This window comes from Metopolophium dirhodum, chromosome 1 (genome assembly GCF_019925205.1).
Source record: "Metopolophium dirhodum isolate CAU chromosome 1, ASM1992520v1, whole genome shotgun sequence".
NCBI classification, from domain to species: domain Eukaryota; kingdom Metazoa; phylum Arthropoda; class Insecta; order Hemiptera; family Aphididae; genus Metopolophium; species Metopolophium dirhodum.
Window position 1 is genome coordinate 49,110,160 of NC_083560.1, and position 20,698 is coordinate 49,130,857.

General features: G+C 29.0%; 1 protein-coding gene across 1 annotated transcript in view; it reads right to left on the reverse strand.

The window, feature by feature from the left end:
• Positions 1–902: 902 nt before the first annotated feature.
• LOC132934174 (limbic system-associated membrane protein-like) overlaps positions 903–20,698 on the reverse strand; it is a 569,464-nt gene continuing 549,668 nt past the window's right edge. Inside the window, exons 8-12 of the mRNA XM_061000449.1 lie at positions 17,510–17,685; positions 10,945–11,131; positions 9,852–9,881; positions 9,642–9,766; positions 903–7,626 (exon numbers count right to left, since the gene is read on the reverse strand). Of these exons, the coding sequence (XP_060856432.1) occupies positions 9,654–9,766; positions 9,852–9,881; positions 10,945–11,131; positions 17,510–17,685 (506 nt within the window). The 3' untranslated portion in view covers positions 903–7,626; positions 9,642–9,653. The remainder of the gene's footprint in view (positions 7,627–9,641; positions 9,767–9,851; positions 9,882–10,944; positions 11,132–17,509; positions 17,686–20,698) is intronic.

Here is a 20,698-nt window from a genome sequence, read left to right on the forward strand (position 1 = left end):
TTCCAAATATTTTGACTTATTTTGAGCTGTTTACGGACATTTTCATTTTCCATTTTTTTTTTATTTTTTTTTCTACAAATATCAATTAAATTGTATTTGTTAGGTAAAAAAGATGAAAATGTAATGCAAATAAAAATCCTTAGTCACAGTTTTTATTTATAAGCATTTAAAGTTCAAATCTTGACAAAATACGGAAAAATCACGAAAATTAGCAAATTATTTTGAGTTGAGAATTCATAAAAATTTTTCTTTGGAAATTTTTTTGCTGTCAACGCTGTGTACGTCTACAAAATGATGGGCTAGGCGTCAACTACGGGCCCGATGTCAGGCGAAGTTTCCACGATGCCAGTGACCGATGCCGATGGGCCTTGTCGATCGCGTGTGTGTTGACGGCCAACAGGTCAGCCCATCCCAGCCGTCGGTCAACCAACTAGTCAACGATTTCCTCATAATCAGTAACCGTTTCGGCATCATCAGCTACGGCATAATGTATTAAAAAATTCTATAGTGTTCTGTGATAATAGGAACATACTATTGTAATGTTAAAAACTATTTTTAAACTTACCACTATAAACACGATGTATTAAGTTAGTAAAATGCAAGAGCATATGACTGGACGTCTGGACTGCAAATGACAACACAAGCACTATAATTTTAGTTTAATAATATTGTTATCAATCGGTAAAGTCTAGCCCATAATTTTATCGATGTCTACAGAAATCGTCAATGGCATACTTCAATTGTCAGTCAATAGTTCATTTTTGAGAATATTTCCCAATTTTTGTTGCATTCTATTATAGAATATAATATAGTAAATATTGTGGTATGAATTATTTTGGAGAACATTTTAGGTACATCATAGTATAGAGTATTAAATAACTGAAGACATGGTTTTGTTATACTTTTTTTTTAATTTACACTCAAGCAAATACAGTAAACGAAATATGATAATATTATTAATAAAGAAATACAGATTAATTAATTATAAAATAATAATATTCATTTTAATAATAATAATTAGAGATAATAAGTATATAGGTTTATAAGTTTATAGGTAATACATAATATATGATTAATATGATTTATGTTTTCAACTGCACGTATTTAAGCGATTTGAAAGTTTTTTGAAAATCTACAATATAATAGGTACTTAAACATATTACATAACTACAATGATATAATTGTTATTGTTGCCGAATGTTGTAGACTTTAATTGTCTCAGGATTAAGGAACCAAGAATTTCAAAAATAAATTAGACCGGTCTTTGAAATGTTGTAAGTTTTTACGTGGAATAGTTATTTCAATTTTTTGATTTTCATGTTACATAGCACTCGTGAAAATCACAAAATTTTGAATTTATCAAGTTATCAACTAAATACCATAATAATATGATGACCGTATATCGATGCAAATATTTATGAACATTCCGCATAGAATAATGAATATAGGTAACAATCATTTCGGGAAAAATAAAAAATAAATATTATAACGAAAACACACGACAGAAACAACATTTCAAAGATATAGTATAAAGTTCATCTGTAATTAAACGGAATTCCCGTAACGGACGTGTGAAGTCCGAAACGTGGAATATTGATTAAAAATGTAAAAAAAAATTAACAATATTACAAAATTCTGTATTCACTATCATCCGTGCAATTTTATGATATATATATAATATATATACTTAATAGTTATATACGATTTAAAATATGCAATAATGTATAATAATATTATTTAACATTCAAATTATTATTATTATTATATTGGATGTATATATTGTAATATTATTATAGCGTATAATTTTCATAAATAGTTATTTTTTAACGTTAGAAACGTCAAAAGTAATATTTTTAACTTAACCTAAACGGATAAATCGAATCTAACAGCGGTTGGAAAACTAAAACAAAGTAGAAGAGGTATACACATAAGTGGTTACGTGTATACCATATAGGCGTATGTTAAATGCGATTGGTACATCTGAGTTTTTTTTTGTTTTTTTTGTTTTTTTTTTTGTCAATTATAGTTAAACACACGTTAATGATTTTTTTTATTAATATGTTATAAAAAATAAAATAAAAAGAAATCTTGTTACGTATACCTATTATATTATAATATTATAATCAAGTATTATACAAAAGAGCGTACCTATACAGATGGATGTCAGGCGAACGTTTTCATGTTCTCACGCTTTCGATCGGATAATGAAAATCTTGTGGACGAGAATATACGATAATATTATTATGACATATTATTATAATGTTGATAAGAAAAAAAACCGCATGACCGTAGATTTATTTACTATCGTTTTTGGAAAAATAACAAACACTACACACATAGAATATGCCATAGACCCATAAAGTAAGACTTAAACTAGTTATGGGTCTATGGTATAATATGCATAGTCTATGCGCGGCCATTGCGAACGGTCGATGTAATTTTGTGTCTTACCCGAAAAAAAAATAAATATAAATCCGTTCGGTTTGCGCAGTATTATAATAATATTAGGTATGGGTGGCATTAACTTTCAATACCTATTAGGCAGACGGATATCATAATATATGATAGGTACCTAGGTGTGGGTAACATACCCGCCTATAATACACCTTTAGTATCGATGAACTCGACCCACCCGAACCGGCGGCGTCCGACCATAATAATACTGTCCGCAAATACTATATAGGTGCGACACAATACGGGAAACTCGACGTCAAGGCGCTTTTCCGAGACACGACGTAAGGTCTGCGGCGAACAAATTCACTATATAGTGGTTGCCTATCCATCTCCTCAACACAATACCTATGCTATATTTTAAGGAGTTTTGTATAGGCAGCCACTCGTGAAAATGATCGATATGTCGCCAGCACTGAACTGTATACTATGGAACGCGCATTTGGAAAAAAAACTGTCCTACCCTAGTAGGCTGCCATTTTGATTCTTCTCATAGAATAAACAATAAAAATTATCTGTGAAATATGCGATAATTTTTGTTATCATAAAAAGTAAAGATACCATCCTCGGTCAAAAGATATTGACCGTGAATACCACCGGTATACCAACTGATATTTGGTAGAAGATAAGCTGATAAAATAATATTCTATCAATGACAAATCATCGATAGGAACACTAACGGAATAAAAATGGCGGCCCTCGATATAGGGACACTTTTCAATACATGGATTATATACAATGCGCCTTCCATGTATAGAGTTCAGTGGTCGCCAGCCGTTGAGTTTCCCGTATTGTCGTACCTATTTTAAAGTATTTGATATCCGTATTTGCAGCTGCACGAACCGTGTGTAGATCGTACGAATAATTTTCGCCAGCAAACACCGTAGGTACCTTAAAGGCGGGTTTCCACTGAAGTACACGTTCGCTATAATCCTTCGCTGTGATTGGTCGGTTATCTACCGGTACGGTTACCACACGATTGACCGCGGTACCGTGTTGTTCGACACAGCAGCTGCGTGTACACGGCACGCGTCTTTTAAACTATAGACAGCGGAAACCCGCCTTTAAAGTCGGGTTCACCACCTTACACCGTGTCGTGTCGTTTTGTTTTTTTATGTTTACACCAAAATGCAACACCAATGATATACATTTTGAACCCGATGATTAGATAAAATAATTATTTTTATTTATCACTTTTCTGCACATAAATGTAACCACGCGGTCAAAAGTCGAATGCATTCAACTATGTGGTATCATTTGGTAACTGTGATTATTTTACACGACACGGTGTATAGTGAACCCGGCTTAATTGTTTGGACATTTGATACGAACGTTGTCACGACGCGTTTGTCGTGTACCACGCGGTTGATCGCGGTTTAAACCGGCTCGGTACAATAGTCGACACCGTTTAGCGCCTGCGAGACGTTTAGACTTTTCGATACGACTGCGCGTTCGATTTGATCACGAAGAAAACTGCGCGGTGTTAACGTTTTCTATAAAAACGGTCATTGATATTTGATAGATATACCTATGATAATATTATTATCGTGTACCAATTAAATCGAATTCAATCAGTTTCAGATCCCGATGGCTCTACTTTTGTATGAAAAAATAAAACATAATGTAAGCAGTATATATAGGTACTGCGAAGAAAAAATATACCATGGAAAAATCTAGTAGGTAAGTACTTTTAAAATCGATTTCAGCCTTCAGAATGATAGATTTTATTCTACGCAGCCGACATTTCATTGTTTTTGAATTCAAGTTATTGAAGATGTTTAGGAATATTATATATATATATATATATATATATAGCCATATTGGTACATCTGGGATGGTATCGTTCATAGTAATATATAATATTATGTGTATATATATATATATAATATAATTTAGTTAAAAACATTCTATGTAATACTAATCGATTTCTAGTTTTATACAAACAAAATATTTTTCGGACACGTTTTTTGTTTGTCTTGGTTAATAATAATATAATTATATTATAACACATATTACTAAAATTATAATTAATAACTTTTTATAATAACACAATATAATCACTATACCTATTCTATTATAAATAAGAATTAAACGCTAAAAAATACAGTTGTTAAGAATACAATTAATACAAACGATAATGTTATCTAACTTTTAACACATGAAATTTCACAAATAGCTTAATAAATTTTTAAACATTTAAAATAGTATGACAGAAAAAAAATGATTTGCATCATATGACAAATAAATTATGTTGTACAATTAATAATCAAATTTTTTTTTCATTCTAAAGCTTAAAATATATAAATCACTTATCAACTATTAATATAATATTATTTATAGAAGTCGCAGTTTATATTTTATTTATCAGATGTTGAATATTATTGTTAATGGTTTATGGAGATCATGCTCTATATTGTTTAATCTGGTATTTTTGCATTATACGTATTGTTCATTAAATAAACAAATTTTTTTCAAATACTTTTTTACAATATTGATTGAAATACTACGTAGGAAATGAATTTTTTACCATATTATTCGAAATATATTTATGTAAATATATATTATCAGCATTGTTTTTATTGTTTATTCGGTTGGAGAATTTAAATATTTAAATGGGTGGTTGTCGTTTATTTATGAACAGATATATTTTATTTAATTTTAGGTTTTTTATGGGTATTTCATTGTTAACAGCATACGACACTTAAAAGTAGGTACTTTATTAACTCCATTAACTTATTTTTCAATGCTATTCCATATGAGTGTAATGATAAACATAATCAAACGACTTTTATTGTTGGTAATTTGTACCCCTAATCAAAATATATTAACATTAAAATTAAATGTATAATAATAAAAATCTACTAATAAAATACTTTACCTCCTAATGACTAAAAATATTAAGTTTAAACAAAATTTTAAGTTCTAAATGTATATCCATTTACATACTTTCTAATTATCAATTATGGTTCAGAAGAGTTTAATACTTTATTTGGCGTTCACACAATGAAAAGGTACCTTAAGATTTTAATTAAACATCAAATTAAGTATAATGGCTTAAATTAAATTACTTATGTTAATTTTAAATCGTTCAATGTTTTTGAAATGTAGTAATAAATACAAGACATATTTTGCTTGTCTTTATGTATACGAATTCGCGATTTGCATTTTGGATAAAATACTAAGATCTAAAAGTTTTTAAGTCGCAAAAATAATGGTGGTGAATGGTTCAATGGTTGTTACAATATTACGCATTTTGTTGATATTATGCATATCATCACGTAAGCGCCTAATAAGAAAACTGTATTTTTTAATAACACTTGGTTTTATAGGTACTCACATTGAACATAATTTTATTAATTTTACAATATTACCTAGTGAAAGCGACGGAAAACAACAATTACAATTATTTTGGAATTTGGGATATTATTTTATTTATGAAATACAATCAAGAAAGTGTATAACAATGACATGAATTTATTAAAAATTAATTGTTAGGTAAAACCATTGAAAGACACAGTAGTGCCACTGGATATATAACTAAAATATTCTTGAAGATTTTCTATAATAGGTATTCATGTTGAAACAATATTATTTAATCGAAGTACAGAATGTTTAACACGGCCAATTGGCTATTTCAGACATGATATGCTGATATCTGAGATGTGTAAAAATTAAAACCAATTTACTGATTTTATTAACTTATTGAAAAATAAGTAGTCACCCTATTGCACGTATATAAGCTGTATACAGTTGTATTTAAATTATCATTATTGTATATAAATATAATATATATGTATATGTATATATATACCTACATAAAAAATATAATATTACAACAATAAATGTGTAGACTGTCCAGTCATTTAAAAAATGAGAATTTTTGGAATTTAAAGAAACCGGTTTAATATTTTGCAAGTTATTTCCTGAATTTTACTTGTCATTGGTCGATCAAAATTATAATGTTTCATGGAGCTAGCTGCTGGAATTTGCTCACACAAAATTATTTAGGAACGTCGTTCAAAAGCATATTTAATATTTGTCACTGATGGCGTAGTGTAATATACATTGTATTGTTATAATTAATTAAAATTGTCCATTATTTAATGGCTGTAGTAATTACCATTTTGAAACGCGAGATTCCCGTACAGTTTATAAATAGGCACCTAGTGATCCTTGTACATATTAATGTATAATATGATGTCGCTATTTTATTTTGAATTGTTTTTTCATAGACATTTTATCGTCCCGGTATTATGCTGGTCTCTGTGGTTTATCGTACATCTACTAAACTCATGATAGTGCGTTCGTAGAAAACTGTGTCGATGTTCATCGGTGTACGATGATCACATTGTTGTATTGATCGTTATTGTAAAGATACATTTTAGGACAACACCGAGTGAAGGATTTAAAGAAGACAGTCTTTAGCGTGATTTGAGTTTCATTGGCTCAGGGTTTTTGGTCACGGTCAGAATAAAAATAATGAAAATAAAAACATTAGTGACGAAACTAAAGTGATTTAGGTAAAAAATAGTACCTTTATGGACAAGTAAAAATAAAATCGTACATGGACCTAGGGGGGGGGGGGGGGGGTAATTACAAGGCTTTTGTAATTGTGAGTGAATGCATTTAAGAATTAGTATTGTTGTTTATAAATCTATCAAATATTTAAATGAAGTTACAGGCGCGTGGAAGGCGCAGGAACCTTGCCAAGATATTAATCAACATGCAGAGGTTCAAGTTGCACACCAACTCATAATAAATGAACAAACATTCGATTGGTTATTTTGGGCGGGTAAGCATAAATGTATTACCCGAGAGGGAACATTTGAAATGATACTTGGAACTACTTCTGTCGTATTATTAGAGTGTAATAGACGTGACGTGTGAATGGTGGTGGTAGAATTATTATAATTATTATTTTAAACTTTAATTAGTCATGTGCATACGGATTGCGAACAATATAAATCGGCCAGTAGTACCTACACCATGTCAATTGTGAATATTGTTACTATAACTACGCGAAGTCTTTATAATGTAGTGCGCGGTGTCTTGAAGTGGACGGTATAGTGAAGAAGGATATTCGGCGTGGTCCATGTTCCGATGATGGGTTGTGATGAAGAAGGTGTGTAGGTATCCGTGAAATCATATGGAGGGCGTAGGTAGGGACGTGTGGTACTGAAATCATACAATAGAAATTATAAATTATATACAATTCAGAGTTCAGACTTATCTATAACTATTGTAACTTTTATACAACGGTAATTTCGATAATTAAACGCATGCATGTGTAAAATGCTTTTTTTAATATTTAAGGATTTTGTTTTATTGTATATCGTTTACAAGAAGTTGAAATATTTTTAAATTGGATTGTTTTAATAATTGATATTGTACATAAAATAAATATTTTAAATGTGGTTTGTGAAAAATGCATATATATATGTAATATGTATATGTACTGAACAAATGTGTGTACTTAACCATCAAATTATTATCTTATACTTTGTTGTTTTTACATAGGTTTTCGCTTTAAGAATAAGTATATCGATAGTCGATACGTAGGGAATTGGTACGTAAGTAGGTATCGTTTAAAGTTTAATAAATATGTTTTTATAAACCAGGGATTGGAACCTTTTGAATTTATCGGTTTCGGTTCCGGTACTGGTTCACCAAAAATAAAATCACTGTTCTGGTTTGGTTTTAGTTTTTTGATAAAAAAAAAACCAAAGGTATCCGGTTCCAAATAATTTATAGATATAATAATTTTAAATACCTATCCGGAATGTGGGTTTGAGAAAGTATGAGAAATATTAGAAAGTTAATACGTATTAATGACTGCGTATAAACATAGTAAATGCCTATTAGCTCAATGCGCATTGAGTTAATCCGGGAGTTGGGTGCATTTAAACGCATTTTTAATTCGCATTAAACTAATGCGCATTTATTATTTAATTCGATTCATCAAATCGAATTAACTCTCACTCCGGGATTAAGAAATGCATGTAAACGCTTTAATGCGAATTAATTTTTTCGCGGGAATTTAAAAAAAAATTTTTTTAATAATAATTATTGTTCTGGTCGTGGAATACAAAGTATAAAACATGGACTAAATAACATTCGCATTAACTTAAAATTTTATTCGACATATAATCTTGATATTTTAGGTGCATATAAACCCGCTCCCTAATGCGCATTAATTCAATTCGCATTAACTGCTGCATATAAACGTGGTAATTAATGACTGCATATAAACATAGTATATATTCATAGTTTATACACAAATCAGTAATACCATTAAATTATGATAAATAAAGTTTTTGAACCTATTTAATTTAAAACTCCCGGTTCGGTTCCGATACCTACTTTATTTATTAAAATAAAGGTTCCGGTTCTTAATATTTTAAAGGTTCTGGTTCCAGAACCAGTTCTTTTAGGTTCGGTTCCGGTCCCTGTTCTAAACTATAATAATTGTTTCAAATATTCACTAACAATTTTTCTTTATAATATTCAAATTTTAATTTATTATCTATAATAAATTATTCGTATTTAAATATGAATTTCGTAGATGATTCATAATAGTCATAACTAAATATATTTTCATAGATTACAATCATTTGATTCGTTTTTAAACAGACTCACGTATAATATACGGTAACAATATACATATCTACCACACGTTATAATTTATTTTCTATGAATTTTATTATAATATAAATGTACTCCATTGTGTGTTTTCTTTGATTGTTTTAGAATAATAAATGATGTTATCTAAATGTTTACAGTGAAATATTTTTTAATTTATTTTTTAAATTAAATGTATTCTGTAGCTTGCGGTTTCTATTTGTTTTTGAAATTTTATAGTAGACAATAAGAACATATTAAAAATAATATAATATGCAATTAATATTCAAAGCTGTTCAATCAGAATAGTTACACTAGTAGATAAATTAATTACGTGCTTACCCAGTAAATATTTGAAAAAGATTTGTGTCTTCTATAATCTTATATTTTTACCAGTATGTACAATTATAGGTATATTAATAAATTACAGAAGTCTGAAGGGTCAACTAAATCTGTGTGTGAAATTAATTCAAAATGACAAAAAAACGTTACACTCATAAAATAATGGCCAATATTTAATAAACATTAGTTTGGTTATCCTGGTACAATGTAATGCAATAAAAATTAATTACCATTTCGGGAATTTAAGCAAGATAGTAGGTGACCATTGCCATGATGCAGAGCAATGGTGTCTGGATGGTCTTAGGAGCCGCCTTGTTGTTAATAGCGGTGATGCTCATGTCTCTCAATTCTGGGTCTGATTTTAAACATAACAGTTGGATATTACAATTATATTTAAAATTAATTTCATCAAGAAATAAAATAAACATAGAAATACTAACCGGAAAGAACTGAATTGCCTGGGTGTGCTTCTGCGAATAGAATACAAATATACATTTTAATTAACAGTATAATAATTAAAGACAGTAGTATTATCATCATTCCATGCTAATAGAAATATTCTTGATTGATAAATTATACAATACAATACACTTAATAGTCAAACAGTATTCATTAAGGTGCAACATTCATTACCGAGTATTATAATATAAAAACGAATAAACAATAAAAATAATAAAAAAATATATATACCTACGAAATATAATAATTTATAAGAAACATATAAGAACTCTTAAATGAAAGTAGAAAAATATTTTACCTCTTTTATCATATTTTACTTGTTTGATTATACATTACGTTATTAAAAACTAACTAATTATGAAATGTAATAAAATTAACGAAAACGAGAATAAGCTAGGATGGAAGAGGGAAGTCTAAGGCAAGCTAAGGAAATTTATACAGTTAAAAATTAATGGACTTTATTGTATACCAAGAAATTGTTTTTTAGTATCTTTAAGTCTATAACACTGTACTAAGCATAATCTTAATTTGTTTTTTTTTGCTTTATTAATCACGTTTATATTAGTTTAAGGATAATTAATGCATACTTGGAAATTTATACAAGTACCTAGCTATGAAATAATAATATATAATATGTAAATACCTAATACATTTAATATTGTTATTTAAAATTCTCCAGGGTAAATTAAGTTTAGGATCAACGCAAATGCTCCTACGAATCAATTAAAGTATTACCGGGGACGGGTTTTGTATTTATAGTACACAAATTATGATAAATGTAATATAATGACAAAATTTTAGTTTTCAGTAATCAAATGGAAATATGGAATTGTATCTCTTCATTTATTTCTAGATCAAACGTGATTGTATATGTTGTCAATGATGAGTGTCGGACATCGAAGTCATGGGTTTTAGGTATAAAAGAAATAATTAATTAACTAGAGGTGACTAATATATAAATATTAAATGTACGTTTTGACTTTTGAGGATTTTGGAACCAACATAAATGCCGAAACACGCACAGTCTCTAAGAGTTTCTAATCAACATGGTTGACCGGAAAAACAAAAATGTACCATTCTTTGTGCTGGTGGTGAAGAAGAAAGATTGGGAAACTTCGCTCCAACCATAGCGGTTTCTGGATTGAACGGTTGCCTCGTATTTGGTGCCGGGGTCCAAGTCTCGGATGGTTTCAGTCCGGCTCTTTTCCAATTGGTCGGTGGATGCAGGGTTAAGCAACAGTTCTGTCCAATCATCGTTCCACTAAAATATGAAAATCACAATTTATTGGACTTAGGTATTTTACAATTTTAGAACGTAGAGCTGGGGAAACGTACGTAATATTAGGTATATATTTTACCGCGGTATAATAAAATATACTTATGTAAATCGTACTTTCTCTTACACAGTATTCAGTAATCAGTATACCTAGGTACAAGGTACCCATTATCTTAAATGGTCGTACTTTATGGTACATAACGTAGTTTTGTGGTGTATGGTTTACTTCGTCCTTATGATTCAGTGATAAATATAATAAACAAAGTATTAAGAACCGATGTCGGGTTGAATTACATTTGTTTTGAACAAGAAACACTGGCTGTACAATGTACATTGTACACATAAGCTTGTATTTAGATAAAAACGATGAAGTACTGCATAAATCTTAGTAAATCATAGCCCGATAATTCATATTTTTTATGTCTTAAATTGTATTTTATACTCTTATTACACGAGATAACCCATAACAGTGCATTATGTTTTGTATTATTATTTATGTCATGAAACAAAAACAATATAGCCGTGTATACAAATTGTAAATTATTTGAGTCTTAGTGTTCTTGAAAATCAAAAAAAAAATCTCGCTGCGATTATGTTACTAGAAAAACGCTAATTATTTTTATGATGCTACTCGGCGTAGTTTGTATAATATGCGTACACAGTTCTGTAACGATAAATTGAATTATTCTTTCTCGTTATTATAAAAAGTTGAAAAATACGGCCTCGATGGTTATATTATAGCGGCACAGTGTTAAAATGAATATTGTAGTTTATGTTTGTAACCAATACTTGTATAAAAAACATTAGGTTTGCTGCATAATGCACAGGAAGAAAAAAAAATGTGGAGATTTTTAAAGTAGTATATATTATACGATGTTCTTAACAACAACGTATGATTATAAGAATATTATACGATTTTAAGAATACGAAGGCTATTATTTTCTAGTACATGATTTTAACCTTTGAATATGTGTATAGGTGTATATATTAAATGTAACCATAATACTCGACAGGACAATGGGAAGTAGAAAAAAGTTAATGTTATATTATTTTGATGCAACCGCTTTTTAGAGGTGACCGTTAACGGAAGTTTCACTTTATAGAATATCAATAGTCTATGGTTTATAATAATTATATAGGGATACCGATAAAAATAAAAACTCGCTAGTATAATACCTAATATTTTATAGTGCCTATAATCTATATAATATACACTAACAGTCAGCAATTTCACGCTCCATAACTAAAGCTCCGGCCTTCGTTGCCGCTTCGCACATATAACATTCGAAATCTTGGTTAAAAGTACAGCCCAAGTTAGGTCACTGCAAGAAATTTAATCGACACGATAAATTCCCGATTTCCTTATCTAGCAAATTGCATTGATGTAATCTGCCAGGTATATGTTTAAAACGATTCAATGATTATATCGAAAGCGCATTGATTCGTTATTAAATTACGATAATTGTATAAGAGTTACTTGGCTTACACAAATTATACCTAACGTATAAACTTGTAAAATTATAAAACTGATCCCTTTATTAGTAAATTTCATTTTATTTGTATATTTATTGTCTTACATAATATGGATTAAAAATGATTAACTAGAAATTGTAAAATTTCGTATTTAAATAGAACTTATTAGTGTTTTAAAGTTCGACCTGGTAATTACCTACATAATTAAAAATTCCAAAAGTCATAATTATTATAAACGAGATTTATTCAAAAAACTACATCTAAACATTAAATAATATATTGTATATTTTACTGAAATCGAAATTTAATTTGATTATTAAAATAAATAGTTGAATGTCATTTTGAAATTTAATTTGATAGTCTACTGAAACGATTGAAAAAATATTTATAACAATTCATACATTTTAATAGTAATTTTCAATAATTTGATGAACAAAAATAATAGTAACAGTTGGGCAACATTATACAATTATTATAACACACATGCACTTTCAATCGTGTGATTAAATACCGATTTAATATACTCTTACGGTTAAAATGGCGATGTATTTGAACGTTTAGCCAAGTACGAATAGGCTTGGACGTGATGAACAGTGGAAAAATGTTTTGAGCTTTTGACTCAATAAGGTCGGACAACGTGAAAAAGATAAACACCGGGTTACCGCGAGAAGGGTATATAGGTTTAACGTGTCGCGGGGATCGACTGATATTTTAGTGGCAAAGACGTAAAAATAATCCATACATCGACGAACTACACTGAGGGGGTATAGCCAGTGCAGTGCGAGTGTCTTTATCGTTTCAGTGGATTTTTATGAGACTTCGGTGGCGCCTGCAAACATTACATTTCAATAGGTCCGCACCTCCGTCGCCACACTCGGCCATTCGTCTTTTTATAGTCTACAAACGAGTATGTATATATGGCAATAATAGCTGGGGTGTGTATACCACATACACATATTATATAGACTGTCGTTTCGAGGTATATATATATTATATTATATATAAAAGAAAAAAAAATAATAAATAAATATAAAGAGATCCTCTTTCCGAACTCTTTGCGCGTACACATTATACGCATTTGCGTCTATGCGTTATACGTATACGCGAGCCGGCGATATATTAATTATTATTGCGGACGATATACCCCGCCATATGCATATGTGTTGCATATATATATACGATATTTTGCTTAAATAAAACGGTTCAATTAACAGCGCGTCCCGCCGACCCCAAGAACGATGCGGTATATACTGCTGCAGTCGGCGGCGGTGTGAATAAAATCTACTCCGGGCGTTCATATTATGCGTTAATTTCGAATTGCCCAAATGTCATAAAACGTAAAAGCCTGGGCGCAGGGATTTGCAATTTTCAAATCGGTTTATAGCTGTGTCTACATTTACGGCTTCCATGATAATACAAGTTCATAAATTTGTCAGCCGGAACTCCCCAATTAATACCACTCTGCGAGCAACATATTTTCCGCTTTTTATTAGGGCCATTTGCGCGTAAAGTCTTCGGGGACCGATATAGACAGACGGAACGCATATACGTTTTTTCGGTGCTTATATTAATCGAAATTAATGTGTACTGTGGCAGCCGTTGCAATAATTTTTAAGAGTGTTTGGTGGCGGTGGTGGTGGACGGACTGCGCGGTTATGTTTGTTCGTCGAAACATGTTTCCAATACAACATCATAATAATAATGTAAATAATATAATATCATATCGATTTGGATTGACGAAATAATGTGATCGTATTGAGTCTCACTCGACAAACTATAACCATCATCTTGCAGTATCCGTTTAGATTTCACCTCGAGCTTCTATCATTATAATATTATGCATATTGTTAATGCATTATACAATGATAGGTACACGTGCTTACTGCAGAAAACTTACTTTTTTGATCAAAATATACCATTAAGAGCTCGGCAGTAGTACTTCAGTATTAAAAAGTAATATTAGTTCGGAAATGTTTTTACTGTAATACTGTTAATTTATTAAAGATTCTAAATGCATTTTAATTTTTACGTACCTTATACTGTTAAAGTTTTGGAAAGTCGAGAATATCAAAGGAACGCGAATAAAATTTTCATGAGTTTGTTATAAGCTTTAGTACAACTCTTCAACACTTATTCCTTTTATGTATATATTATTATGAATTATGTTTTAATTTCGTACAAACATAAATACATTTTTAGGTTCCTGGTTTGTCTATCACTATTATTACTTATTAGTAAATGCCGAATTGTTTATTTTATAAAATGTACGTAATTATGATGGTAGTAGTCGATAACTTGGATAATTATAATAATTATACTCGTGTTTTTCTTTAAGGTAGGATTGATTGAACACATTGTTGTTAACTAATGATGTTGTGATATTTCTATATATAATTATAATCCCCGTAGTACGGATGGTGACATTTATTAATAAAATTTGTTCATACATTAAAAACCTTGAAATTCTTATTGAATAGATACGAGAATTATTATTATACTGACTGTCATAGATTTTTCTAATCAATTTTTTTTGCAATTTTGAATGATTTAAAGAACTTTTAAGAATTAAGGTATGTAAGTTTTAAAAAAGTAATTTTAGATTCTGAGTGGAACGATGAATGTATTGATTTTACAATGATATGTGTTTTTTTTTTTATTTTTTTTTTATTTTTGTGTCTGCCATCACCTTTTAGGACAGTAAAAGTGCTTGGATTTTCTTCAATAGTAACTTATCTGATAGGAAAGTGAATCTAGTTAGTACTTTGGGGGGGGGGGGGGGGGGGTCAAAAGTAAAAATTTCCCAGTAGTTTTCATAAGCGACTGTTTTTGAGAAAATCGATTTTGGTTTTTGGTGTGACTCTAAAACAAATGACCGTAGGGACATGAAATTTTGACTGAATGTTTATAATTGCATATCCTATACACCATAACATTTTCCAAATATTTTGAGCTGTTTACGGACATTGTCAATTTCCATTTTTTTTAGTTTTTATTTCTATAAATATCAATAAAATTTTATCTGTTGGGTAAAAAAGCTTGAAAATTTAATACAAGGCTCCTACTATATTGTTACAATGACATTTGAAAAAAATTAAAAATCCTTAGTCACAGTTTTTATTTATAAGCATTTAAAGTTCAAACTTTGACAAAATACGGAAAAATCACGAAAATTACCAAATTATTTTGAGTTGAGAATTCATAAAAATTTTTCTTTTTAAATCTAAAATTTGCAAATGTAATACAAGATTATGCACAAGTTTGTCTACCTTTATCAAAAAAAAAAAAATGTCTACAAGAAACTTAAATTAAATTTTTATGAGCGTCTGAAATTTATATTTTTACAACATTTGATATTCACTCGATTTTTCATGTAACGATTTTCATTATTTTGTTGTAATTAAAAAACGTATGACTGTAGATACTTGAAAATTTCACTGAATGTTTGTATTAGCATTTTCTATAAACGATAAAATGTTGAAAATAATTTGACTCTTTTTGAGCTGTTTGTGGACATTGTCAGTTTTCAATTCTTCTAGTTTTTTTTTCTAATAAATATCAATAAAATTTTATTTGTTGGGTAAAAAAGCATGATTATTTAATATAAGGCTCCTGATATATTGTTCTAATAGCAGTTGAAAAATATTAAAAATACATAGGCACAATTTTTTTTATAAGCATTTAAAGTTCAAATTTTGACAACAATTATCAAATTTATAATTTATTAATTATTTTGTAGTTAAAAATGTTTAACTTTTATGGCTAAGGATTGAAAATTTAAAACAAGGCTCCACGTAAATAGGTTATATATTAATTACTTTATTCACAATAATATCATCAAATATACTTGGTAATATCATAGGCTGACTGACCGTTTTCGCTCAGAATCGTTTTTCTTATACAATGATTTTGTATCATTGAATTCAAATTTAACACCATCCATTACAGTGACCCACTTGTATTCTACTGTACAGCAGAGCGACATCCACTTACCCATCTTTTCTGATTTTAGGACATGAACATTTAAAATTAATTAAAGATTAAAAGTAGGTATGCCTCTCTCTAAATTTATTTGAATAATCTCAAATTTGTATTAGAATAGCGTAAAAGGTCTAACTTATATTTTTTCAAGTTTTTAATATTTATTTTCATACTGATACTTTATTGAAATATACTATTTAAATTATTTAAAAAAATTAATTTTTATCTGTTATAACTCATATTATTATCTAGATAAAAGTGAGATTATCTTTACCTTATATAAATCTAAGTAACATTTATTTCTCTTTATCTGTACTTACATAAATATGTACCTATACAATTATCTGTATCTTCTCCACGTGAATTTTAGTTAAACTATATTCTCAAAACTGCCGTTCATGTCTCAAATAAAATAATATGTATAGTATTATGTATTTCACTTTTTTTGAATTAAGTACAAAATAAATCAATGTGAAAAATTATAAACTCACATCCCTCATTATAATCTATCGTCAAACTTAATTTATTCACTCTATGATCAGTAATTATTGTTTCATTTATCCACTATTAATAAACGAATAACTCAATCGTCGTGCAATCATAACATTATGCAATGCACTGCACGTTCGAGAATACAATTAGGTAATTACATTTTTTTTAAACGGCATTTTGAATAGTTTTGTACTGACACTTATTAGTTATTTATCGTGAACTTTAGGCCGAGAAGAAAAGTTGTGATTATGTGCATTGTTTGTTTGTTAGTTTGTCTGTTTTTTATTTTACCTGTTAAATTGCTCGTAACTAATTTGGCCTGTACATCACTATAGCTGGAGTTGGTGTTATTACAATTATTTGTAAGACCCGTAGTCATTGACGTAACCGATTAAGACGATATTATATTGTTATACTTACTCTTCTCATGGGACGTTTATACTGAATTTCTTGGTTGCTCTTGTTTGTCTTGTCTTGACGGTATAGCAATTTGTATTCTATAATCGGGCTGTAACTTTTCACTGTCCATAACATTTCGTACGAATTTTTCGAACGACTTTGTTTCGAGCTGGTGATGACCGCGACGTCTGGTCTTCCTGTAGACAGAAAAATATTCAACATTTACACTTGTTTTGGTTACACATTTGTTGTATATACGCATTGTTTAGTTAAGTACATCGTTTATTTTTTCAATTTTAATCATCGTTACATGTACCTACAAAATTCAATATCAGGGTTTAAATAATATTGATTAAAATGCTTATAAAAAAATATTTTTTCTACAAAATATTGTAACTTTTAGTTGAAGCAAAATACTTATAAAATTTATTTTGGAAAAAAAAATTAATCATATTTTTACGTGGTTATAGTCTTAGCACCATATTATACATTTATATTCTGCTTAAGTGGAAATCGAGGAGGGACTTAGTACTTAGTCCCCGTAAAAATGTACTTAAGACTTCTAAAAATTCAGGTTAACACCAGACCTTACGTTATGTTAGCTCAATTTTAATTTTGTTTTTCATTTTCATCTTAATATGTGGAGCTAGAAATCTTGTTCTGGAGGGCCTGATGGTATTATTTGAACGCTTTAAATTTATTTTTTTTCACTTATTTGAACCACTATAATTAATATGTTATGTTCAATGAACATATTTAAATGTTATAATATTATAATACTCATACTTTAATACAAATTAAAAATCACTTAAACACAATAAATTAATATTTATTTATTTATCACTTTTAGTGCTCCTTAATTCGGTTTGGTTGAAACGCTTGCAAATTTAATTCAAGGTTTCTTATAAGTTTTTCTTTAAGAAATTTAAAAATATCTAAAAATATAGGAATATACTTTTTTTTTAAAAAATAACGTTTTTACCTCTAGGTAAGGATTGTAGTTATTTAGTTGTAATTCAAAAGTAATAAATGGACCAATTTTGATGACATTTTTTGTGTGTGTTTGAGTGGTTGATGATTTTGATTCACAAATGAACCCACTAGGTCCAAGCCGGGAAGGTTTTCAAACAGGGATTTTGAGATTTACGATGGACATTTTTGCTTAAACATGGTTGCTGTTGGTTATAAGAGACATAACTAGTATCTAGTAATTAGTATTTTTTTTATATTGTTTGTCATGCAAGCATTTATATTAAATCGAATTTTTGCACAAGGTTGCTGAGTTGCACTTACTGCAGTGAGTTACACCCAAAAAGAGTTAACCAATAACAATTTTTTTAAGAGTTGTCATTTTTATGGGCAACTAAGTGCACGGGATCAGTTAGTTTGTTATACAAAGAAAAATGTGCTTTAATCGTATAAACCATTTTATAAACATCTCATAACAGTGCACTGTGGCTTGCTTCGAATTAGCTTCAGTAATTTACAGCTCCCAAAATTAAGATTAGTGGTCACCCCTAGTAGGTATATAATGATTTATCATTGAATTTAAATTTAACACGTATATTGTTAGTGACTTACTCAATAAATAGGTACGCACAAAACCTACAATACAGGCATATAAGCTTGTTCCCAGTTCCCAGATATTTTAAAATACAAAATTATAATACTTTTATAATATATCTATGCGACCATTGTCTTTGTCAAGTGTTTTGGTATGGGCTGAATGCAATTATAATAGTCAAAAGGCCACTTAGGGGTTGTCACCACGACAGCCTCTTGCTATGGCTCCACCTATTGGCTATATTAAACAAATCATTTTTTTAAATAGTAGATTGCATAAATGTAGTATTATTTATAGTATACATTTAATATCTATTGATTGAAAATGATCAAAATTGAATGTTGAATCCTAAATTTAGCCATTCACGTACTTTAACGTGGAGGAAATAATCAATAGTCTAACATAAGTATATTTCACGATGGTATTTGTAGCATACAAAACAAAATGTATGAATGCGTAAAAATGTGCGAAAAGCTGTATTACGGTGTTTGGATACCTTTCAAGTTGTGACTAGTGGGTATCATAATTTAAAAATTTCCATTATTCATCACTATAAATTACAACCAAATACCACGGGACAAAATGCTGTACAAATTGGTTTTGAGATGATTGACGGTATATTATAAATTATAATGTATGTTGAAAATACGAGTCATTTCAAAGTAATAAAGTTTAAATTATTTTATGGTAGGTTTTTAATATTTCTGTTATTGTTTGGTACATTGTAAAATTCCAAACAATTTTCTACACAGACCTTTTTAATGATTGTAGGTATAAAAATAAAACACAATTATTTAATCATGTACGCGAACGAATTTTAAATAGGTATAAAATGCTACGGGGATTTAAGCAGACATTTTATTGCAAAACTGTGTAAGGTTATGCATTATTGTTTGTAAATGTTACTCATTCAAACATAGTACGTTTAAAATATGTCATTTCAAATATTGATAACTACTTATATATTGAGCTATAACATTTATAATAGAAAGTATTTTAGGTATTGATAATAGATGAATTTAATAACTTTACGATGAGAGAGCGTGAACAGTCTTTAAAATTAATAACGCATTCATTTGGAAAATATCAACTTTTTAGAAATGGGTATTTCATATTTTTAATTTTATACCCATACTAAAATATCGTTATAAAAATGTTTATATAATATTTCAAGAATTGAACAGATATATTTTTATTCATTAGCGTTTAAAGTTTAAATGAGTAATAATAATAATACACCAGAAGTGCAGTACTTGCCACTTCACTCCTCAAATAATAACCTTAAATAGTTATAGTAAAAAATTTGTTATTACTTCGATATGCTATATTTTTATGTTAAAAGTTCATAAAAGATCCAGACTATGGTACAGATTTTTAAATTAAAAAATATATATAAGTTGCTATTTAATAATAAAAAGTTAATAGTGGTCTCTCCAACAAACTCGTGAACAAAATAAGGCTTAACACAAATTGTTAGTACCTATTTTCAGAGTTAATATATTTTTAAATATCGAACTTTTATTGTTTAAATGATTGCTTTATACATTATATTACATTATACCGGCACGTCACGACAATTTCGTGAACATTTGTTGAAGTTAATTTTCTGTTGTTAAATAACCATGCAATTGGGCTGAGTGAAGTTT